The sequence below is a fragment of the Corylus avellana genome, chromosome 6 (genome assembly GCF_965113065.1).
Source record: "Corylus avellana chromosome 6, dhCorAvel1.hap1.2, whole genome shotgun sequence".
Lineage (NCBI taxonomy): Eukaryota > Viridiplantae > Streptophyta > Magnoliopsida > Fagales > Betulaceae > Corylus > Corylus avellana.
Window position 1 is genome coordinate 8283775 of NC_142495.1, and position 25917 is coordinate 8309691.

Genomic DNA, 25917 nt, shown 5'->3' on the forward strand with positions numbered 1-25917 from the left:
CGGCTCAAACTTTCTTTTAACAGGTGAGCCCCAACATGTGAAATATTGTAATTAAATAGGGAGTGAATTGACGAAGTTAGAGTTCAAACTTATGCCCATTTTAAAATTAAATATTTCACATGTTGGGTCACACCTATTAAAAGCAAATTTGAGCTTACGCTTAAGGGAAAATGTTAAAGCTTTGATTAAATGAATAAATTGTTAAAGTGATTTAACAATATCATGGAAGGAAATGAGTCAACTTACAGTCCAATATACGAAAAACCTGGGTTGCCCGTTGTGATTATCAGCCTGGAACATGAATTAATTATTGGTGAGAAATTGTAATCCAAATGCTTGATTGATATGTTACACGATTTTTGTTTTGAATTTCATTATGACATCAATTTTCTCCCCCACATCTAAAATGAAAAAGTTTTTAATTGTTTCAACATTTATATTAAATTACACGCAAAATCAAAAGTAATTGACGTTTTTTCTTTCTAGGAAGGATTATATTTGGTTGACAAACTTACCCGCCATCCGGCTTCAATGGTGTTTAGTTCGTTGTCCGGACCCGCCACAACCCATATTTGAGCAAGGCTAAAGTCCGCATCCATTATTTGAGGGCTCCATAAGTTAATTGTTGCATGGGCTCCATAGTAGTTGCCAGGACTCAAATGAGCTTGGGCATACTAATTTCAAATATAATTCGTATGTTAAAAAGAGAGAGAAAAAAAAAAAAAAAAAGATTGATCAATAAATCGAAGAAAAATAATTTGAGATTAGTTTAAGGAACTCTAATTAGTTTGCAAATGTCAAGATAATACGTGTGAAAACAATAGTCATTTGGAAATATGATATACCTCATGCCCTGCAGTATCATAATTACGGCGGATATTAAGCTCTTTCCGATGTGCAAGTGGGGCTATTGTACGATGGGCAAAATTTTCACCCTCTCGAGCATGTCTAATTGGGATTGTTCCTTCAGGACATTCTTCATCCTCATGCCAACCTTGAAATAGCTCGGCATTGTATAATTCTTCATTTGTTACCTTTCGAATGAAACTGGGTTCCATCTGATTAATTAACCACAAACAAAATTACAATTTACCCATCATTATATGAAAGAGGCATGCATGTTATTGGTCCTCCTCGCATCCAAATCTTTCAAATTTACCATTGGATTTATGGATCTAGGTCCCACAAATCGAATGATACCACAAATTTAATAGCAAATTTGCAAGAGTTGGACGAGGAGGACGAATGAAAAGGAGAATAATCATTTCTCTATATGAAATGGCAGCTCAACCAAGAAGAAGAAAAAATTGAAGTAGAAATTATCAACACTTTAGCTATTCATTTTAACTACGTTTTCTACCATACAAATCGTTTAAACATAGTATTGTAAAATATCAATTGGAGTTAGCAAAGGCAATATTAAAGAAATTAACCTGTATGGTATGATTCTTGAGTAACGGATGATTGAAAGCAGGTTGTTGATTGATATCTACACAGTCTATTATGTCGCCATTCTTACCCTGGAAAATTTTTAATTACTCATGAATAAGCAAGTGAGAAAAGTTTCCAAAGATATATAGCCATGGAAAAGAAAACTAAAAAGAAGAAAAAAAGAGATTATCTAGAATCAAAATAAAACTTAAAAATTGAGAAATGTGTAATATATTCTTTATGATCACCTCAATAGTTTTGACAGTTCCTTTATGCTTAACTAACTCTTTGGTTTCCCTAGTATCAACGCTTCTTCCACCAACAAATCTATCACCCAGCACAAAAGATAGGGCTAGCAAGAAAAATATGCATCTTCTAATAACTTTGATATTGGCCATTAAAAAACAAAGTTGCAAACTTGTCTTATTTCTGAATGAACTTTAGAACAAAGGCTATTTTGTAATACATAAAATATATATCGAGGATCAGTACATCGTAAGTACAGTGCTCAACAAGTCAAATATGAGTTTGTTGTAAGGTTTATCATATCTACGTAAACTGGTTTCACAAAGATATATATAAATAGAAAGCTTTTACTTAATTTAAGGCAAGGTAGTCACAAGCCATTCAATTTTAGGAATCCAAAACTTTACATAATTAGCTTGTTCAAGTACCAAATTAAGGAAGTGATAAAAGAACAACTATATTTAGATGTCATTTATGGGGAAACCTTGGACAACGGAATGAAATTTTTAACTGCAAACTAGTTTCTAAAAATAACTTGTGACTCTGATCACTACCTTGTTAGAACCACTTCAATCACATATTAGAGGACACTCATGGGTCTTTGATATTGATGTTATTTACACTTCGTTTGAGGTGTAAAATATATATATATATATATATATATATATATATATATATATATATTGTATTTTTTAGTGTTTTGTACAATCCAAAATGCTTTTGATTAGACTAGAAAAATTGCTTTAATCTTTAGAAAATGATTTCTCTTTTTGAAAACCGTAAATTAAAAATGGTGGTTCTCGCGAAAAGGATGTCATTCAGTTGGCCATGCCATATCCAGTCCGTGTATGTGGTCAACATTTCTGGTACCCATGTCAAGTGGTCGTATACTTCACATGGCCCTAGTCGCATTTTCAAGCGACACTTTTTACATGGGCAGTGAATTGACTTAGGGCTTCTAGAGTTTCTAATTGCAAAGTTCACAAAGGACTTAACGCCGTCCATATATTCCTTCGAACTTTTAAACTTTGTCATCCAACTCTTGTCCATAATTTGACTACATTATAAACATAGAAGATGTAATCGTAAAGTAATTTATGATATCATGTATCATCTATAACTAGCTAACACTTTCATTGCATTAAAAATGTAATAAACTACTAAATAATAATAACATCATCATTCGTTATATACTTACAATTAGTTAAATATCATGGTAATTAATACAGTTTTACCAAATTCATATCGGGAATTTTAGAATTAGTTTTAGTTAATGTTATATATATGTAGCCCACCATTTTAATTTATTTAATTAGAATTTTCTTAATTCTAATTTAAACCTATAAAATTTACAAATTTAAACCTATAAATTTATAAAACTTGTGTAAATATAACCCTAACTAGGGGAGCTAAACTCTAAAATCAAAAAAATAAAATAAAATAATCTAGGTATTTCTTTATCAATTTGAACTTATAAAATTTATCAATTTAAACCTATAAGATTTACAAATTTAAACCTATAAATTTATAAAACTAGTGTAAATTTAACCCTAATTAGGGCAGCTAACTTTGTAAAATCTAAAAAGCAATCTAGGTATTTTTTTTAATCAATTTAAACTTATAAAATTTATCAATTTAAGTCTATAACATTTGCAAATGTAAAGCTATAAATTTATAAAACTTGTGTAAATTTAACCCTAATTAGGGGAGCTAAATTTGTAAAATCTAAAAAATAATCTAGGTATTTTTTGGGTTAAATACACTTTACCTCCCTGAACTATCCATGCATTTGCAATTTTGCTTCCAATGTTTAAAAAGTGACATAAGACTCCTCCAAAGTTTCAGACGTTAATACAAAACCCTCATCCAGTTATTTTGACTGTCACTTTGGACAGAACCCAAGTCACGTGCGTGGCACGACACTTTTCAACCAAAAAGTTTGAAAATGCCCTCGAGGGGTAAATTGTAAGCATAAATCACTTCGGGGGGGGTAAGTGTAAACATTAAAAAAAAAAAAAAAAAAAATCAACTTTTTCTTCTTCTTTTTTTTTTAAAAAAAAATAAATAAATAAAAAAGCTTATTCAAAAAAAAAAATTAAACTAAATGAAAACAAAAAAACTCGGGTTAATTACCTTTTTAGTGCCAAGGTTCTCACTTTTTTATTTTTATTTTTTCTCACATAGGTTACAAATCATATCGTAGATGATATCTGAGTTATGGGAAAAGACCAACTTAGTACCTCCATCACATTCTGTTAGCCCAAACTAACGGACTGCCATGTGTCACCCCCAAAAAATGCAACATGTCCTTAAAAAATAAAATGGGCCGAAACCACCCCCAAAGAACAAAATGGGGTGGCTCATAATTTTTTCAATTTTTTTTTTAGGGCTTATATTTTTTAATTGTTTTTTTATTTTTTTTTTAATTTTTTTAGGAGATATGGCATTTTATTGGGGTGACATGTGGCAGACCGTTAGTTTGGGCTAACAGAATATGACAAAAGTACGAAGTTGGTCTTTTCCCATAAGTCATGTACCATATATTATACGATTTGTAATCTAGGTGAGAAAAAAATTAAAAACAAATGAGAACCATGGTACTAAAAAGGTAATTAACCTGAGTTTTTTTTTTTTGTTTCAGTTTAGTTTAATTAATTATTTATTTTTTAAATAAGCATTTTTCTTTTAAAAAAAAGTTGAATTTTTTTATTTTTTATGTTTATATTTATGTTTACACTTTACCCCCCTGAAATGTGTCATGTGCGACGCATGTGACTTGGGTTCCGTCCAAAGTGACGGCCAAAATAAAAGGATGGGGGTTTTGTGTTAACATTGGGGGAGGGGGTCTATGTCACTTTTTAGACATTGGGGGCAAAATTGTAAATGCATGGATACTAGAGGAGGGTGAAGTGTATTTTTTCCGTATTCTTTTAATCAATTTAAACCTATAAAATTAATCAATTTAACCTATAATATTTACAAATTAACACCTATAACATTTATCAATTTAAACCTATAAAATTTACAAATTTAAACCTATAAATATTAAAAACTTGTGTAAATATAACCCTAATTAGGGATATAAAATCTAAAATCTAAAAAACAATCTAGGTTTTTTTCTTTATATATATAATATAGTCTAAAGTTAAATAACCTAAACAAAATTATAATAATGAAAATTCCCACAATTAATTTCTAAATTCCAAACACAAATTAATCTAAAATCTACACATAAATCTAAAATCTTCCCGTATTACCAATATAAATATAAATTTAAACAAAATTTGTTTTTTTTTAAATATATATATAGAGTGAGCTTACTTGTTGGCCGAAGAGAGAGATAGCCGGAGAGATTGAGAGAGCTTTGAGAGAGTGGGAGAGTGAGAGAGCTGATGATCAGAGAGTGAGAGGGAGTGAGAGAGAAATGGTGAGGGGGGGGAGGGGGGTTTCACGCCTGCATGTAGGGTGCATTCCCCCAGGCAGTCTAGGCACCAACGTGCGTCACTGTTTAAACAACGCGGCCCCCTTGGGCCACCTCTTTTAAGTAGTACAACGTCGTCAAAGATAGTGACGACATTGTACTGTTCAAACGACGTGGCCCAAGGGGCACGTTGTTTGAACAATGAAACGACATGCCCCCTCTGGGGTGCCGTTCTACTGTTTAAATGACACCTCTTAGGTTTTTATAGTAAAATGAAGATTAAAGGTGCCCTTTTTCTTTTTCTTTTTTTAATTTCACCCTATTCACACATCACAAAATGAGGGTTTTTTTTATAGTGTAGGCTTTGTTAGTAGTCGAGTCTTAGATGCTTGTTGGTATGTAATATGGTCCTCGAATTCGTAACTTATAAACAATCGTTGTTCAACATATACAACTTACTATTTCATTTATATTGTTCATATCTTCTAGAACTATGGTGACCTTAGGAGGCTCACACTCGTTCATGTTTAGCAAATTGACGGATGGCCAAAAATGAAGACAATTGTTGAGAGATTGTGTTTGGCCCCTTGCCATCGGAGGGTAGCTCCACTTCAACAGCGCCAAAGACTCCTCCCAACTCATCAAATTACTCTCTAAATAAGATGGAGTTAGGTAGCTAGGGATGAATTTGTTTCCCTTTTCTCTGTTGCATTAATTACCTGTGCGTATTCTCTCATGATTTGTCGGCAAATCCCTCTAGGTTTGCTTGATTGCTCTCCACGCCTTTTCTTGATTGCTCTTATTATTATTCCTTTATTTCTTTCTTTTATTTTATTCTTAATTATTTTAAATTTTTTAGTTTTTAATTTTTTTATGATACAAAATAAAATTAACTTAAGTGAGAAAAGATAAAGATGTTAACACTAAATACTAAAAAGACATTTAACCCTTATTTTTATGCTATAAATATTTGAAAACTAATAACTCTCTAATACAAACTCAAGTAGGAATAATCTGAGTATTCAACCAATATATGCGGAATTAAAATAATGAAGCAATAAGCTATTCAATCACAAAAATATGTAAAGCAATAAATCATGCAGACACAGAAATTTTGGTGACGAAGATGAAACCTTTTAGAAACCGTTCTAAAAGTAAAACCTCGGGCTTGCCAAACCCAGGAAACCACTATAAGAAAATATTTCAGAGATTACAGACACGGGAATACTTACAACCCTTTGCAAGTCCTTGGTTCTATATGATCGACAAACCTCAAACTCGTCTCCTAGCTCACAATCTTCTTTACGTGATTCTCCTTTATTGGACGTTTCCAATAGACTTCTCAACCGTTGTTTATAGAATACAACTTCACAATAACAATCACTCTAAGAGAGAAACGTTTTCTAGCTCACATACATAAAACCTCTCTTAGCTCAGCCTCTCACGAACTCTAAGGTAGAATTCGTAGCTTTACAGTTCTCTAGAGGAGAATATATATATATATATATAAGCTACTAAAAACCCATAAAATTAACCCACGTAATTCACTTCAAATACACTGGGCATATGGACAAGGTATAGGCACCTTGTCCGGACAGAACTAGTTTAAACACACTAAACCTTAGTTTTCTGTCGCGGCTCGTCCGGACGGCTTGTAGATGAGACTTCAGACGAGGCTCTTGGGAAAATAGCGTCCGTACGACTTGCAGACGAAACTTCAGATGAGGCTCTCGGGAAATCTTCCCGTTTGGACGGTCCAACTTGGAGATTATTTTTGGCACTTCCAGTACAAAGAGATTTACATTTTGGTTACCGAATTTAGCCAACAAAAATACTAACAAATTCCACCTTTGGCAATTCGGAGATAAAAACCAATAACCCGAGACAACCCAGTATCTCAATTAAAAGCACATCAGAGTTCTCATGGTTGGCTAACATCCCCCATCATCTTCCGATATTTTTGTCACAAATTGACAAAAGGTCTCTTGTTTCCTAAAAAACTCACAAAATACATCAAACATATGTGAAACAAGAATGCTCAAGGATATCACGAACTCAAAGATACTAATGATTAAACTTTGAAAAAATGCATGAAGTATTAAATGCAAGATCATGAATAACGTAAACAAAAAACTTCCCCTCAATGCATGACTCAATATCAGCGAGAACTTTGAAATAAAAAAGTTCTCCCCCCTAACAGTCAAGTAAAAACACATTACACACACATCAATGACTAATGTTTTTAAGTAGTGAATATCTCAAAATATCTCAAAATATTCAAAATATACATGAGACTTGAAATGACAAGAACATCATCTTGTTTAACACAAGCAATGAAAAATGTTTCATTCAACCCATGCTTGTGTGCCATGTGTGTAAGCCATCCATTGAGTAGAATTAACAACTTACAAATGAGGAGTAGGTTTCACCAACACGTGTATCATATCAAAAGTCAAACCTTATCATATTAGGGCCTAGTACTCTTATCCAATACATTCCTCTTTTTTTTTCTTTTTTTTTTTTTACTTGACACAGTGAAATAAATTTCTTTTGAAATATGATCTTTTGTTTTCTTGTTTCACTAGTTTTCTCTTTGAGAAAGTGTCTTTAATCATTTGGTGCTCAACATAATTAGAGGAATGCTGGAGTATTTAAGCCCTAGGTTCAACTAGCATATGGTCAATTTGATAGATACAACTAGTCAAACCTCCTCATATAGATACCTAACACAACTCACATTTAAAGTTAAGAATAAACTCAATTTAAGCTTAAATGTGCGCAAAGGTTTAAGCATAGGAAAAACGTACCACATAAGCTTAGGCTTTAGGTAACTACAAAACTAGTCCAATGAAACAATTCTTCATCTAATGCATATTAGGGACATTCTAAGACACAAGGAATTAAATCCATAAAAAAATGCATGAGAAAATAATGGACTATCAAGGTGCATATGACAAAAGTATGAAAGAGGCAACCAAAGCAAAATATTTTTGCCTTTTTGAATTATTTCAACACAAAAATGCACACAAAAAGAAAAATGCAATGCATATACAAAAACCAAGAAAAAAATAATGCAATGCATAAGAGAAATAACATACTCTAGGATATGCAAAAGTATGCAAGACAACCAATCCTAGACTCACCTAACTTAAGGTGAGATCACTACCACTCCCCCTCAATGAGTGAGTGGTATCATCCTTCCTAACCCATACTTGAGTGATCTTAGATCCAGATTTATGACTTTTCTCAAACTCATCTAACCTAGGTAAAACTTCTTTCATCATCATAAACAAACCCTCACAATCTTTCCTAGAATAGGAAATCTCACTTTTATGCACATAGGTTTTCAATTTAAAACAGTTAGGTCGAATACGACAAACTTTTCCACAATGATGACATGTAAGGACAAACCGTTGAGAAGGTAATTTCCTAGGGCTAGGAGGAAGTACGACTCTAGGCTTAGGGTAAGATACATGAGGCTCAACATAAATTTTCTTACCTTTCTTACCTTGTGGAGTCGGAGCAGCGGTGTGATTTCCTTCAATTGAAGATTTTTCTACTTTCACTGGTTTAACAAAAATTGCCTTTGAAGTAAAAGTAAGGTTAGAAGACACATTAGCCGTTTTATCAAATCCTAACCCAGATCTGTCACTAGAATGCTTCTGTACATGAAACATTTTATCAAGCTTTCCACGAGAAAATTTTCTCAAGTGATTTCTAGATTCATTCAGATCATTTTGTAAGGATTAGTCTTAGCACTTAACACATGATTTTTAGATTTAAGAGTATTGCAAACAGCATGTGAATGACTCAAGGATTTCAGTAATTTATCCCTTTCGAACACAGGATCCTTAACATCCTTCGCGATTTTCAAATTATCATTTCTCAACATAGAGAATTTTTCCAACATATTGTCGAAAGAGTTTTGAAGATCATTTTCCCTTTTAGATTAATTATTAGAAGTAGACTGTATATCAGAGAGTTTAGAATCATCAGACTCATAAGACACACCAAAAGCTAAATAATTGGCATTTTCATCAAGGACCTCCTCATCCGTGTCACTTAAGGTAATATTGAAAGCTTTTGGCTCTTTTGTCTTATTATTCTTGAGATTTGCACAATCTTTGCAAACATGACCATAGCCACAACACTCATAACATTTTGGACTACGTGGGTCTCTTTCATTTCTCTTGTGAGTATTATCTTTTTGTTTTCCAAATCTCTTGTAAATTTTATGTTCATTTTCGTAAACCATCTGGCTATCAAGGCAAGTTCCTCATTATTTGGTGACTCCTTATCAGACAATTCATCGGAGTTTTTTCTAAGATTTCTAAGGGCAAGATCCTTGTTTTTCTTAGGTTGAGGAAAAGAAAACTCATAAGTTTGAAGAGAACCAACTAATTCTTCTATCCTCATGGTTTGATTGACTTAGTGTTAGACACTTTCTTTCCTATGTTCATCAAGGAATTTCGCGTTTCACTAAAGTTTTCCATAGAAATCATTAAATGTCTCATCCTCTAACATTCTGATTCCCTCAAACTAAGAAACTAACATTTGAAGTTTTGAAGATTTAACCAGTTGTGTACCTTCATATGTAGTTTCTAGGATCTCCCATGCATCCTTGGCACCATCACGATTTGAAATTTTGGAAAATCCACTTTGTGAGATTGCCAAGCATATGGCATTTATAGCTTTTTCATTCGCCATACGAGTTTCTTTTTCGGATTAGACCATTCGACTGTCGGCTTATCTAGAGTTTTCCATCCAGATTCGATGACAGACCAAACGTTTATGGATTTTAAGAAAAATCTCATACGGGACTTCCAATAGCCATAATTAGATCCATCAAAATTATACACAATGATAAGAGTTTGAGACATCTTAAACAAGGAGTCTAAGATCACACTCAGGAATTTAATCCTTCACGGAGTGAACCTGCTTTGATACTAATTGAAAAACTAATAACTCTCCAATACAAACTCAAATAGGAATAATCTGAGTGTTCAACCAATATATGCGGAATTAAAATAATGAAGTAATAAGCAATTCAATCACCAAAATATGTAAAGCAATAAATCATGCACACACAGAAATTTTGGTGATGAAGAAGAAACCTTTTAGAAACCGTTTTAAAAGTAAAAGCTCACCGGGGCAGCCAAACCTAGGAAATCACTATAAGAAAATATTTCAAAAATTATAGACACGGGGATACTTACACCCTTTGCAAGTCCTTGGCTCTGTAAGATCGACAAGCCTCCAACTCGTCTCCTAGCTCATAATCTTCTTCACATGATTTTCCTTTATCGGATGCTTTCGATAAACTTCTCAACCGTTGTTTATAGAATACAACTTCATGATAACAATCACTCTAAGAGAGAAACATTTTCTAGCTCACATACATAAAACCTCTCTTAGCTTAGTCTCTCACAAACTTTAAGGCAGAATTCGTAGCTTTACAGTTCTCTGGAGGAGAATATATGTAGGCTACTAAGAACCCCTAAACTTAACCCACGTAATTAGCTTAAAGTACACTGGGTGTCCGGACAAGGTATAGGCTGGTATGGACGAGGCTCTCAGGAAATCTTCCCATTCGGATGGCCTTGCTTCCCGTTCCGACAAAAATACTAACAATATTGAATTGTGTTTCTTTTGTTACTGTATCAATTAATATCAATTGTTTCCTTACAGATATGTTATTTTTGAAAGAAAAGTTCTAAAACTACTACAAGAATTATTTTGTTTGTTGAAATGTTGTTTTGAAAGAAAGATATTGAATTTTCAGTTGTTTCTATTCTGTCATCTGAAACAGTAAACAAAAAGAAATTGGATTTTTCAAAGTTCTTCTTTTTAAATAATAAAGATACATAAATTAAATACTTTTTCAACCTACCATTTATTAATCATTGTTAGTAAATTTGTTGCAGAACAATTGAACTTTTATGCACACAAGTATGAAACTACCGAGTGTCGGCCAACTTAATAACTACTGAGTGTTGCACAAAATGTGTTGGTGCATCCACATTTCAAAATTTTGCTTTAATTTTTTTAGTTTAGAAGGGAACACTTAGCAATTTTTTATATTTATTTCGATCCATTGGGACCCACAGAGATTATTTTCTCTTATAGATCCGGTTGGGAAAGGATGTTTCAGAAACATGTTATATTTCCATAAACATGAACTTTAGCAGGATCCCTTTTTTCAATGTCTGTGTATTTATTTACTTCCTTATCCATTGTAATTGGAATAATAAACCCTAGCCTCTCTTTAGCCTCTCTCTAGTTCCTCAGCCATTTTCTTGCTAGATCTTGCCATTGATACTGGTTTTCTTTGTTTTGTTCTTGTTTTGTTGTGTTATCCTGACTTTTAAGCTGAGGAGGGATAGTTTCGGTGTGAGGGGTTTGTCTCACGGCCGGATCAATAAAGCTTGATTCTTTAGGGACAAGACCTACCCATGTATTCAGATCTAGTCTGTCCAAAGTAGATTTGCCCCTTAAATGAAGTGTGTACAGGGTTGAATCAGAGGAGGTAAATACATTTTTGATTGTTAGATTTTCAGTGTATCTACAATATTGTACTTTCATAACTTTTGGCTATGTTTCTCTATAAGAGCTTTATGCTCTGAATCTCTTATTATGGAATGAAGATGAAAGAATTCCCTCCAAAAAAATTTATTTCCTTATCCGATTAAATCCTAAAATTCAGTTATACTAAATTTCTTGTTTGTGCTAAACTCCTCAATACGATTTGATTCGTATTTATTATTTTTATTTGATTTGCACATTCATAACACTTTACCTATTAATATTAGGAAACAAAGAATTCCTATTTTATTTAGATTTCTGATATATTTTGACTTGTGCTTATATCTATTAGATTTAAAGAGACATTTGTAGCATTTTAGAATGCCATTTGTAACCATTCTAAGCCATTCCCTTAAAAGATTAAGCTTATATATTTCATTGTTGATAAATCCTACATTAATTCCTTAATAGACGAGAATTTCAAGAAGCTCTAATTGTAGCTTTGGTGCAGATTTTGTTAGCATTTTCCCCGGATCATGACATTAACATTTTTACATTAGTTGATGTTGGAAGCACATCCACTTCCCTGTATCAATTTCAAATAGTTTTGTTTGATGGGCACATTCAAACTTCTAGTGTGCCACATATAAAGTGGTATTTTGCAGAAAAATCTTCCCTTGTTAGAGTATGAAATAAAATCACTCACTTATAAAGAAAAGGAAATTAACAATCTCATTTTGTAGAAAAAAAAATTAATTAATTAATTAATGACCACATTAATTGTTCATCCAATATTTGGAGATTTTGATTTTTCTTTAGTTTTTTTTTTTTTTTTTTTCTTTCCTTTGATCATCTTCATTTGACATTTAAGTATAAGCACAAAAAACTTAAGGAATGCTTATTAAGGATATTACTTATAATACAATAATTGGGTGGCACAAATTGTGCTGATATCTTTTTCAAGAAATTTTAATCCCTCCAACATGTGATTCATTAGTATTAATACCATCATTTTTTCTTCTTCCCTTCTAAGGACATGTTGCTGAATACCCAGGACCCCCAAAGTAGAATTGGGTTCCACTGCCACCATTCTGATCGGTCACAAGTCTTATATCATAGCAAGAAGACTTTGTTGTATCTGGATGCAATTCCTCACCAGCGTCAATGAATTTGCCATTGCTATTAATGTATTGAATATTGCGAAAATAACTTGCTTTTCCATAGCCTTCACTAGGAAAATGTCCACTCCCCATATCAGTTGATGTGTGATGACCCTCTTTCCCTGAGGAATAAATCTCTCCACCCCAACTGAGTGAGGTAGCCACATTTGCTAAATGTGTGAATATGGAATGAGGCCAATATCCAATAGCCTGATTTTGCACTTGTAGCCACCAATTTCCCTTATCCTGATTCATATTGTAAGTTGGCAAATTTAGCCTAATTTGCGTACCTCTAAAAATTTCAAAAAAGGGGCTTGTGTATATGAATTACGTACCTTGTATATGGTTACCCCTATATCGTGTTGCGTCCCTTCGTAGGTTGAAACGGGATTTAGGGGAGAACCAATTGCAAATTTTCGGTCTACTTGCACAAAACCAGGGCAGTCAAGATTTTGGCACCCAGTTTTATCATACGCGTCGCGCTTTACAACAAAGCTTGGTTAATTAGTCAGTTTTACTTAACAATATATGCAACATTAATTAAAGATTTAACACGTGCATGGCAATGATTAGCTCGAAACTCTAGATTATCATTTCGTTTGATAGTGCTTTGATGGATATTCCTAATGCAAATTTAAGTTTCACTATTTATCTCAAAAGTATAAGTGGGATAGAAAGAGGTAAATTTAATTATAAATTAATACTTAACACTCTCCCTCATGCTTCAGCTCAAACTTCCTATTAATAACGGAGGCCCAACACGTGAAATATTGTAATTAAATAGGGAGTGAATTGACAAAGTTAGAGTTCGAACTTATGCCCATTTTAAAATTAAATATTTCACATGTTGGGCCACACCTATTAAAAGCAAATTTGAGCCTACGCTTAAGGGAAAATGTTAAAGTTTTAATTAAATGATTAAATTTATCTCTTTCTATCAGCTTAAGCTTTTAAAATAAAAAGTGATTTAACAATATCATGGAAGGAAATGAGCCAACTTACAGTCCAGTATACAAAAAACCTGGGTTGCCCGTTGTGATTATCACCCTGGAACATGAATTTAATTATTGGTGAGAAATTGTAATGCAAATGCTTGATTGATATGTTACATGAAATTTGTTTTGAATTTCATTATGACATCAATTTTCTCCTCCACATCTAAAATCAAAAAGTTTTTAATTGTTTCAACATTTATATTAAATTACACTCAAAATCAAAAGTAATTGACGTTTTTCTTTCTAGGAAGGATTATATTTGGTTGACAAACTTACCCGCCATCCGGCTTCAATGGTGTTTAGTTCGTTGTCCGGACCTGCCACAACCCATATTTGAGCAAGGCTAAAGTCCCCATCCATTATTTGAGGGCTCCACAAGTTAATTGTTGCATGTGCTCCATTGTAGTTGCCAGGACTCAAATGAGCTTGGGCATACTAATTTCAAATATAATTCGTATGTTAAAAGGAGGGAAAAAAAAAAAGATTGATCAATAAATCGAAAAAAAATAATTTGAGATTAGTTTAAGGAATTCTAAAATGTCATGATAATACATGTGAAAACAATAGTCGTTCGGAAATGTGATATACCTCATGCCCTGTAGTATCATAATTACGGCGGATATTAAGCTCTTTCCGATGTGCAAGTGGGGCTATAGTACGGTGGGCAGAATATTCACCCGGTCGGGCATGTCTAATTGGGATTGCTCCTTCAGGGCATTCTTCATCCTCATGCCAACCTTGGAATAGCTCGGCATTGTATAATTCTTCATTTGTTACCTTTCGAATGAAACTGGGTTCCATCTGATTAATTAACCACAAACAAAATTACAATTTACCCGTCATTATGTGAAAGAAACATGCTATTGGTGGATACTGTGGATTTGTGGATCTGGTCCCACAAATTCAATGATACTACAAATCCAATAGTAAATTTTCAAAAGTTTGACCGGAAACCACCAATGAGAAGGGGAATAATCATTTCTCTATATGAAAAGACATCTCAACCTGTTAGGAAATTAATCCTATTTCCCAAGACCCGTGAGATGCGAAAAATAAGAAGAATGCGGAATAACAAAGATAAGCAATCACACACGACACAAAGATTTAAGTGGTTCGGCTTAACAAGCCTACATCCACCGGCGGAGACGACCCAGAGAAAATTCACTATCAAAAGATGAGTACAAGAGAGTAACAGGGTGAGAAAACCACTCAAACCCAAAGCCCCAAATACACCCAATTCTCACTTTGCCCAAAGGAGAATAATAACAAAAAGGGGAAAAGAAAACACTCTCTTTCTTGCTCTCACTTTTTCTCTCTCTCAATTGCTTTTGGCACACCAAAGCAAATATTATTTTTGCACACATCATTGCTGCACAGCACTTGCCTTTATATAGGAGTACATAGTCGGTGCTTTTTTCCTAGTAAAAGTCCAACAAGAAGACCCACTTTGTGTAGGATAAAGAACTCCAACTCCAACTATGCAAGGGAATTCAAAACCTTGTATAACACAACAAACCTAGTTGGGTCCCACCCCTAAATTCAAGGCACGCATAACAATCTCCCACTTGACTTGAATTCCACCAAGTCGCAACACAGTGAATCTCCTCCGGATGTCTCCTCCGCCTATCTTCAAGCTCGAAGACCAACTGAAGCTGCGCACAGCTTCAGTTTCTCAATAGTCACACCTTTTGTCAACATGTCTGCTGGATTCTCAGTTCCACGAATCTTCTCAAGTAACAATTGTCCACTTTCAAGAAGAGATCGAATGAAGTGATACCTCAACTGTATATGCTTTGTTCTTGAATGATACGCTGGGTTCTTCGCAAGAAAAATGGCACTCTGACTATCACTGTGTAGAACGCCCTTCTCATTCTTCTTTCCCAACTCATCCAAAAAACCTTGTAGCCAAACCATCTCCTTTCCAGCTTCTGTCACGGCCACATACTCCGCCTCTGTAGTGGAAAGAGCTACAATTTTCTGTAACCTTGAGGTCCAACACACTGCAGTACCTCCTAGAGTATATACAAACCCTGTAGTACTTTTCCTGCTATCAACATCACCCGCTAGATCAGCATCCACGTAGCCCTGCAGCTTCAATTCTGCACCTGTGAAGCAAAGGGACATATCTGAAGTTCCTCTCAGATATCGCAAAATCCACTTGACTGCCTCCCAATGCTGCTTCCCTGGATTACTCATGTACCTGCTCACAACTCCTACTGCATGTGCAATATCCGGTCTAGTACAGACCATTGCATACATCAGACTTCCGATAGCTGAGGCATAAGGTACCTTGCTCATGTATGCTTTCTCTTGATCCGTCTTCGGTGACTGATCCTTGGTTAGTCTAAAGTGACTCCCCAAGGGTGTGCTCACTGACTTAGCTTCATTCATGCTAAATCTGTTGAGAATCTTCTTCACATATTCTGTCTGTGAAATCTTCAGTGTACTATTGGCCCTGTCCCTCATGATTCTCATTCCAAGGATTTGTTTAGCAGCACCCAAATCCTTCATTGCAAACTGCTTTGACAGCTGGTTCTTCAACTTGTTGATGTCTTCCATACTGGCCCCTGCAATGAGCATATCATCTACGTACAGGAGTAGAATAATGTAAGAGTTCTTAAAACTCTTGACATAGCAGCAATGATCTGCATTGCATCTCGTGAACCCAGTACTGCACATGAAACTGTCAAACTTCTTGTACCATTGTCTTGGAGCTTGTTTCAGACCATACAAGCTTTTTCTCAGTTTGCACACTAAACTCTCCTTCCCCTGCACTACGAATCCCTGTGGCTGCTGCATATAAATTTCTTCCTCCAATTCACCATGAAGGAACGCCGTCTTCACATCTAACTGCTCTAGATGTAAGTTCTCCGCCGCCACAATACTCAGCACAATTCTGATGGTTGTCATCTTCACCACCGGAGAGAATATGTCTGTGTAGTCAATTCCTTCTTTCTGCTGGAATCCCTTGACTACCAATCTTGCCTTGTAGCGTTTGCTACCATCATGTTCACCCTTTATTCTGAACACCCATTTGTTGTGCAAAGCCTTTTTACCTGCTGGCAACTCAGTCAGCTCCCAGGTTTGGTTAGTCAATAATGAGTCCATCTCATCCTTCATGGCTAACTCCCACTTGATTGAATCTTCAACCTTCAAGGCTTCAACAAACGTCTCTGGCTCACCGCCATCCGTCAACAAAATATGAAATAGGGAGGGTGAAAAACGTTGTGGAGATCTAATGGTTCTAGTAGATCTACGAACAGCCACTGTCGGTGTACCCTGATCAGTCTCTTGATCTACTGCTTCTTCAACTTCTAGACCATCTTCAGTTTCTGAATCCTTATCAACTTCTGAATTCCTTCTCTGAGCTGGACCTTTAGAAATTCCATCTAGGTTGATAAATTCAGGCTTTTCAGCCTCTGACTCTGTACTTACTGGTTCTGCAGTTGAATTATTCTTATACACTGCCATCTCATTAAAAGTAACATTTCTACTTCTAATGATCTTCCGGTTTTGATCATCCCAAAACCTATACCCGAATGCCTCATCCCCATAGCCAATGAAATAACATTTTCTAGACTTAGCATCTAGCTTGCTACGAGCATCAGATTCAATATAGACATACGAAACACAACCAAAAACTTTCAAGTGAGAAAGATTTACCTCCTTTCCACTCCAGACTTCTTCAGGTAGTCTATGGCCCAAAGGAACTGATGGTCCTCTGTTTGTCAAGTAAGCAGCAGTGCTTACTGCATCCGCCCAGAAAGTTTTCGGTAGTCCAGCATGCAACCTCATACTTCTTGCACGTTCATTGAGGGTCCTGTTCATGCGCTCAGCCACGCCATTTTGTTGTGGTGTCCCTGGGATAGTCTTCTCCATTCTAATCCCATTCATTGCACAAAACTGTTTGAAACCCCCGTCTTCGTATTCTCCCCCATTGTCTGATCTTAGACACTTCAATTTCAGACCAGTTTCTGTCTCTACCATGACCTTCCACTTCTTAAAAACTTCAAATACATCAGATTTAAGCTTTAAAAAGTAAACCCATACCTTCCTGCTTGAGTCATCAATAAATGTGATGTAATACCGCGAGCCTCCAAGAGATGCCACTGGTGCGGGACCCCACAAATCTGTGTGTACCAACTCCAGCTTTCCCGGCTTTGGTGTTCTGCCAACCTTCGCGAAACTCACCTTCTTCTGCTTTCCTAAGATGCAGCCTTCACACAGATCAGACTTAACTGACTTCAGCTCCGGTAGTTTTCCCTTTGACAGAAGTACCTTCATCCCTTTCTCGCTCATGTGCCCAAGCCTTAGGTGCCATAATTTTGAGTCAGCACCCGTATCTGCAACAGCAATTGTATCCCTGCTATTCGTCGTCATATAGAGAGTACCCGTCTTATGACCATGAGCCAAAATCCTGACTCCCTTGCTGACCTTCCACTTTCCACCGTGGAAATGAATTGAATGCCCTTCATCATCAAGCTGTCCTACTGAAATCAGGTTCTTTTTCAGCTCTGGGATATGCCTGACATTTTGTAGCTTCCATATCGAGTCACTGTGGACTCTAATGCGAACATTGCCTATACCCACAACATCCAGCGCCGTTCCGTTAGCCAAGTACACCTTCCCGAAATTTCCAGCAACATAATTTTCCAGAACTTCACGGATCGGTGTAGTGTGAAAAGAAGCTCCTGAGTCCAAGACCCAAGAATCAAGAGAACTGTCAACAGATAGAAGTAGGGCATCGTGCACTTCTTCTGTTGCCACGACATTTGCGGCGTCATTTTCGGTCTTCTTCTTCAGCTCTCTGCAGTTCTTCTTGAAGTGGCCTGTCTTGCCACAGTTCCAACACTCAGGTTGTCGTCCAAACCTGGATTTGCTCCTACCCTTCCTGGACTTAGATCTGCCCCTCACAGAGTTTCTGTCTTGTCCTCTTCCCCGAGTCTCGAGGTTTAAAGCAGCACCAGAACAAGAGGCTTCACCCGCATCTCTTCTGCGAACCTCTTCACTGAGAATCAAATCCCTGACGTCTTCATAGCTCAGTTTACTCTTTCCTACAGAGTTACTCACAGCCATCCTCACTGCTTCCCAGCTATTTGGCAAAGATGCCAAGACGATCAACGCGCGAACCTCATCATCAAAATTAATTTCCACCGAGGACAATTGATTTGTGATGGTGTTGAACTCATTGAGATGATGTGCCACCGAAGCTCCTTCCGCCATCTTTAGGTTGAACAATTTCTTCATCAGATGCACCTTGTTGTTAGCCGACGGCTTCTCATACATGCTTGACAAAGCCGCCATTAAACCTGCTGCTGTCTTCTCCTTTACAACGTTGTGTGCAACTGATTTTGACAGTGATAACCTGATAACTGCTAGGGCTTTGCGATCAAGCAGAGCCCACTCGCTATCATCCATGTCTTCGGGTTGTTCTTCCAAAAGAGGTTGATGAAGATCCTTCCCATAAAGAATATCTTCAGTTTGTACCTTCCAAAACCCAAAATCTTTGCCGTCGAACTTCTCGATTCCTATCTTTCCTTCTTCACCTGCCATCGCTCCCACTCGAACCAACAGCTCTGATACCAGTTGTTAGGAAATTAATCCTATTTCCCAAGACCCGTGAGATGCGAAAAATAAGAAGAATGCGGAATAACAAAGATAAGCAATCACACACGACACAAAGATTTAAGTGGTTCGGCTTAACAAGCCTACATCCACCGGCGGAGACGACCCAGAGAAAATTCACTATCAAAAGATGAGTACAAGAGAGTAACAGGGTGAGAAAACCACTCAAACCCAAAGCCCCAAATACACCCAATTCTCACTTTGCCCAAAGGAGAATAATAACAAAAAGGGGAAAAGAAAACACTCTCTTTCTTGCTCTCACTTTTTCTCTCTCTCAATTGCTTTTGGCACACCAAAGCAAATATTATTTTTGCACACATCATTGCTGCACAGCACTTGCCTTTATATAGGAGTACATAGTCGGTGCTTTTTTCCTAGTAAAAGTCCAACAAGAAGACCCACTTTGTGTAGGATAAAGAACTCCAACTCCAACTATGCAAGGGAATTCAAAACCTTGTATAACACAACAAACCTAGTTGGGTCCCACCCCTAAATTCAAGGCACGCATAACACAACCAAAAAGAAGAAAAAACGTTACTAAAAATTATAACATTTTAGCTATTCATTTTAAGTATGTTTTCAATTATACAAATCATTTAAACATGACAATAATAAAGCAACTACATAGTACCGTAAAATGTCAATTAGAAAAACAATATTAAAGAAATTAACCTGTATCGTATGATTCTTGAGTAATGGATGGTCGAAAGCAGGTTGTTGATAGATATCTACACAATCTATTATGTCACCATCTTTACCCTGGAAAGATTTTTAATTACTAAACCATTGATAAGCAAGATAGAAAATTAAAATTAAAAAAGAAGAAGAAGAAAGAAAGAGACTATCTAGAATTAAAATTAAAATTAAAAATTAAGAAAGATGTAATATATTCATTATGACCTCAATAGTTTTGACAGTTCCTTTATGCCTAACAAACTCTTTGCTTTCCTTGGCCCCAATCCTTCTTCCACCAACAAATCTATCACTCAGCACAAAAGATAGGGCTAGCAAGAAAAATATGCATCTTCTAATTACTTTGGTATTGGCCATTGGAAAGCAAAGTTGCAAGCTTCTCTCAATATTTCTGAATAGTATATCCTATTTATTCAAGGATATGTCTGCAACATCATCTCATCTAAGGACAACTAATTAATTAAGGATCCCGAACAAGATAAGCACACCGTTCAACAAACCACATATGAGTTTGTTTTATAGTTTACTTTTTTAAAACAGCTTTCAACAATATCATTGTCCTTCGTAACTGAATATTCTTTAAATACAAAGCCTTTTTACCTAAAGTGAAGGTAAGGCAGTCAACAAACTATTCAATCTTAATCCAAAACTTTACATAATTAGGTAAGTGAGGAAGAAATAAAATTAAGAAGTTGTTTGTGGAGAACCATGGACAGAGCGGTAATCGAAATATGTGCCTATATTAGTTTATTCTAGCTAGAACCGTTTACATAATTAGCTTAATTTTAATTTTTTGTACAAATAAACATAAACTAATTTGACATCTTCATGGCAAAGTGTTATGAATGCACTAAATATAAGCAAATACCAAAAAAATGCTAAAATGCTAATATTATCTATGGCAATCTAAAATGCTAACAAATGTCTCTTTTAATATTATATAGGAAAAAAAAAATAAAAAAAAAAATAAAAAATAAAAAAAAACCCCAAACTACCAGCCGTTTTCGATTTAGCCCCCTAATGTTCCAAAAGTGATAAAGTAATCTCCCCAAACTACCAAACTATTGCATTTTGGCCACTCCGTTAGTCAAAACCATCAGTTTGGACGGAAATTGCAAAACGACGTCGTTTTGTTACGGGTAAGTTACTACAATGCTCTTTTATGACAAAAAAAATTTTTTGGAAAAAATATAAAAAAGCCCCTCAAACTATCAGCTGTTTTCATTTTAGCCCCATAATGTTCAGAAAGTGATAAAGTAGCCCACAAACTACCAAACAGTTGCAATTTGGCCACTTTGTTAGTCATTACCGTCAAATATGATGAAAAATTTAAAACTACGTCATTTTGGTAATGGTAAGTTACCAAAATACCCTTTTTGGAAGAAAAAAAAATCATATTAAAACAAGCAAGCAAAATAGCGCCGTTTTGCTTGAAATTAGGGTTTCCTTACACTTACCAAAACGGCACCGTTTTGGTAAGTGCTAGGAATTAAAAGAAAAAACCCTAGACCCCACGCAGGTGACCCACGAAAAAACCCCCAATCCCAGTTTATCTCTCTCCCCAAAACTACCAGCCACCACGTTGTTCTATTTCCGGCAGCCTATAAATCTTACCCATAACTCAATCTTTTTATTGTATTTCATGGTATAGCTTTCGGATCGGTGTTGTTTATCTACGAACGTGGTTTTTTTGTTTGATTTCGACAATGGGTAAGAATTTTTCCGTGACACTTCGTAACCACTGGATGGTGTGGCCGGCGGTGATGGATGGTGGTGGCAAGGGCAGCCGGTTTTGAGAGAGAGAGAGAGAGAAGGGCGTTGCATTTTTTTCACTTGAGGGAGAAGGTTGCCGGAGATAGAACGACATGGTGGCCGGCGGTTTGGGGGAGAGAGATAAACTGGGGTTGGGGGTTTTTTCTGTGTGGGGTCTAAGGTTTTTTCTTTTAATTCTTAACACTTACTAAAACGGCGCCGTTTTGATAAGTGTAAGGAAACCCTAATTTCAAGCAAAACGGCGCCATTTTGCGTGTTTGTTTTAATATGATTTTTTTTTTCTAAAAGGGCATTTTAGTAACTTACCCTTGTCAAAACGACGTAGTTTTGAATTTTTCATCATATTTGACAGTAATGACTAACGGAGTAACCAAATTGCAACTGTTTGGTAGTTGGATGGCTACTTTATCATTTTCTGAACATTATGGGGCTAAAATGAAAACAGCTGGTAGTTTGGGGGGCTTTTTTATATTTTTTCCAAAAAAGTTTTTTTTTCATAAAAGGGCATTGTAGTAACTTACCCGTAATAAAACAACGTCGTTTTGTAGTTTCCATCCAAATTGATGATTTTGACTGACAAAGTGGCCAAAATGCAATAGTTTAGTAGTTTTGAGGGCTACTTTATCACTTTTGGTACATTAGGGGGCTAAATCGAAAACAGCTGGTAGTTGGGGGGCTTTTTTATATTTTTCCCTATTATATATAAGCAAATACCAAAATATATTTGAAATCTAAATCAATTAGGATTTCTTTGTATCCTAATATTAATAGGCAAAGTGTTCTGAATGCACAAATAAAAGAAAATAAATAAATAAATACAAATAAAATAATATTGAGGAATTTAGCACAAACAAGAAATTTAGTATATCTGAATTTCGAATTTAATCAAATAAGGAAATGAATAATTTTTTTTTTTTTTTTTGACATATCCACAAAAAAAATATACATATGTTTCTAGGTTTAAAAAAATAAGGAAATGAATAAGTACATAAAGATTGATAGGTTAAAAAAATATAATTAAAATAGGATCTTGCTAAAGTTCTTTGCTCTAAATTTCCATGTTCATGTTTATGGCAAGATAACGTATGTTTTTGAGACATCCTTTCCCAACCGGATCTATATGAGAAAATAATCTTTGCGGGTTGATAAGTGCTAAAATATTCATATTTTTAGCTCTTCACTTACATGTTTTAATCCTTTGGTTTTAGTTAATTAGGTCATTTTAATTCATTTTTGTGTTTTTCATACTTTTGTAGGCTTTTGGAAGAAAATGAAGTAAATCTAGATGATTTGGGCTCAAAAAAGAGAGGATGGAAAATTGGGAACTCTCTAACACTGCGATCGATCACAGGGTACCTACGATCGAGCGCAGTACCCGAGAAGACAAAGCACAATTCAGGCTAGGAGCGATCGAGCGCATGCTAGAAGAGGATTGATCACAGACCTGCGATCGAGCGCACACGGGTTGCGATCGATCGCACCCGTGCGCAAGAGATATATCAAGTGGCGGCCAGATTGTCATTCTTTCCATAATAGGGTTTTCCAACTCCCAAGTGTAATAGGTTTTGAAACAGTACGAAATCCCTAGGTTTACTACTTTGTCAAGGACTTCTAAAGCTTATAAATAGACCCTTAAGCCTTTAGAATATGTATGCTTTGTAAGGAGAAGAAGAAGAGCTCTTGAAGTTCAAGTCTCGGATTTATTCTTTTCTTTTCTTTTCTTTTATTTATGAAGATGTTTAACATCAATTTTATGTGTAGATAATTTAATTAGTAGGGCTAGATTGAAGCCCTAGTTATGTTTAGTTAATATTTTAATATTGGCGCCCTTGTGATGATCTTGTTGTGCTATTTAACTTGATTAATACCTACTTGCATGAATTCCTCATATGTGTGTGCCTGATCAACATATGCATATGGTATGGACTAGTTAGTTAAATCAATTTGGATGGCCGAATCTTGGGTTTAACATAAGTAACAAAAGAATCCACACCGCGATTCTTGGGTTAATCAACATGGGGAACCGAGAGTATATACCATGCCCTAGGCCTCATGTGTTTGTCGATTTCCTAGAACATATGCTTTCCTAAGGAACAACTTAGTATACACCATGCTAAATCCCTTAGAAAAGAAAAGAGTTAGATTATACGCCATGCCTAACTCGTTGCTTAGGAAAATCTATAGCCTTAGGAGTATACGCCATGCCCTTAGGTTGACAAACATTAGATATGCATAACATGATCAAAGTATTGGCATATTGTTATATTAGCTAAATATAATAAGTGGTGGATATCAAAGCCCTACCTTTTATTATCATCACTTAGACAATCAATCTTTGTTTTACTTAAGGAATTTATTTTTAAACATAAATTTAGCAATCCTCGTGAGAATGATCCTGTACTTGCACCATATACTACTATGTTGACCTTGTGCACTTACAGGTAAAACGTACAATTATCTACCTATTAATTTAGGGAGATATTTTGCACATCATGGGTCCCAATGGATCAACATAAATATAAATAGGGGAAAATAGACTTTGTCCCCCTAAACTATCCACCCATTTACACTTTTAACCACAATGTTTAAAAAAGTGACACTTTAGTGACTTTACCTCCCCCAAAGTATCTGACATTGACACTTGACCCCCATGAAGTATACTTTACCCCCTAAGTATTTTGAATTGACGCTTTACCCCCCTGAGTTGACACTTTACCCCCAAAACTTAATTACTTTAGGGGTAAAGTGTCACTTTTTAAACATTGGGGTTAAAAGTGCAAATTAATTGATAGTTTAGAGAGGTAAAGTGCATTTTCCCTATATAAATAGTTGCTAAGTAGGTATTCCCTTAGAAAGGGTTCAAGAAATAGGGGAAATGCTAGGTGCTCACGAATGCTAAGTCCGACATTAATTCCTTAATATGTGAGATTAAGCTTTATAACTCTTAGAACAGTTTTCAACATGGTGTGGACTGTGTGTTCTTCGGGGCCTTCTAAATCTGCAATACATCTTCGCTTTCCCACAATTGCTACAAAATAACAAGTGCGTAAAAAAATTTGCTAGCCACTATGTCAGGGAAACTCTGATGCCTAAGTCAGTTCCAGGAAGAAGAGCAATACTATACACAATACTCAACAACTTAATTTACTTGAGTCAGAGTACTCTTGAGTGTGAGAGATTATGAGAGTTTAAGATTTATACCTTGTGTAGAGGCCTACTTATAGGCTGAGAAGTTGAGGTAGACTTGAACTAGATCTTCTTATTTAAATTGATTTGGGCGTCTTGAGAGCTGGAATTCAACTTGGGTTCCTACTCCAATTTAGACTTTGAGTAGGACTTCTTGATCCATATTCTTCCAATAGAACCCCACTTGGATTGTATCTCCTGACTTTAATTAATAACTTTGTGGGCATGTTATTGGCCTAGAGGCCCAAGATCTGATGGGCTTGTAGTGCAAAATTATTCCCAACAGTTACCCCCCAATTCCTTTACCCCGGGTACTCGGGTAATGAGAATTTAAGTTAAGGTCTCACGATGACTTGATGTTTGGTCTTGTCCAAGACTTATGTCTTCCTCAGAGTGTACATTGACTCTTTTGAGCTCGGCAACTAGAGCTCCTTATCTCCGTTTGTTCACGACATTGCTTTGATTCCCAAGAGTACCCTCCAACTCTCTTCTTTGACTGAGGGTTACCATTGACCCTACCTTCAAGATACCCGGGGGATTACACCCGGCCCTCACTTCAACATATTTGAGTGTGACATTCAACCCTCTCTTCGAGACAACCGGAGGTTACATCCGATTCTCCCTTCAACATATCCGAAAGGGGGCATCTGACCCTCTCTTCAACATATCCAAGGACAACATCCGACCCTCTCTTCGAGTCTATTGCTCTCCTTAGCCTTGTGGTGTCTCCTTTTTTTTGACCGAATTATCTCCCGTTACTTGTCTAGGGTTTTCTCCTTGTTTCTGGGGACAACTTGTTTTTACTCAGGGTTTTCTCCCTGTTTTAGGAGACGACTTGTTTTTACTTAGGGTTTTCTCCCTGTCT

At 35.7% G+C, this 25917-nt stretch overlaps 2 protein-coding genes across 2 annotated transcripts; both read right to left on the reverse strand.

The window, feature by feature from the left end:
• Positions 1-237: 237 nt before the first annotated feature.
• LOC132188758 (protein neprosin-like) lies at positions 238-1958 on the reverse strand. The gene is made up of 5 exons (XM_059603293.2): positions 1680-1958; positions 1434-1520; positions 846-1058; positions 516-674; positions 238-291 (listed from the first exon to the last, which is right to left on the reverse strand). The coding sequence occupies exons 1-5, from the start codon at positions 1827-1829 to the stop codon at positions 238-240; spliced, it is 663 nt and encodes a 220-aa protein (XP_059459276.2). The 5' UTR covers positions 1830-1958.
• A 10646-nt stretch (positions 1959-12604) lies between these two features.
• Positions 12605-20450, reverse strand: LOC132187831 (protein neprosin-like). The gene is made up of 7 exons (XM_059602267.2): positions 20301-20450; positions 20073-20159; positions 14364-14576; positions 14052-14210; positions 13783-13827; positions 13116-13262; positions 12605-13026 (listed from the first exon to the last, which is right to left on the reverse strand). Exons 1-7 carry the CDS (start codon positions 20448-20450, stop codon positions 12649-12651), a joined length of 1179 nt encoding a protein of 392 aa, XP_059458250.2. The 3' UTR covers positions 12605-12648.
• Positions 20451-25917: the final 5467 nt, after the last annotated feature.

Excerpts from the sequence above, each read along its gene's own strand:
- LOC132187831 (XM_059602267.2), bottom strand. The coding sequence starts at position 20,450 with ATGGCCAATACCAAAGTAATTAGAAGATGCATATTTTTCTTGCTAGCC. Across the intron at positions 14,577-20,072 it reads TCAAGAATCATACGATACAG|ATGGAACCCAGTTTCATTCG; the intron begins GTTAATTTCTTT and ends TTAATTAATCAG. Across the intron at positions 14,211-14,363 it reads ATGATACTACAGGGCATGAG|TATGCCCAAGCTCATTTGAG; the intron begins GTATATCACATT and ends ATTTGAAATTAG.
- LOC132188758 (XM_059603293.2), bottom strand. The coding sequence starts at position 1,829 with ATGGCCAATATCAAAGTTATTAGAAGATGCATATTTTTCTTGCTAGCC. Across the intron at positions 1,059-1,433 it reads TCAAGAATCATACCATACAG|ATGGAACCCAGTTTCATTCG; the intron begins GTTAATTTCTTT and ends TTAATTAATCAG. Across the intron at positions 292-515 it reads CCATTGAAGCCGGATGGCGG|GCTGATAATCACAACGGGCA; the intron begins GTAAGTTTGTCA and ends TTCATGTTCCAG.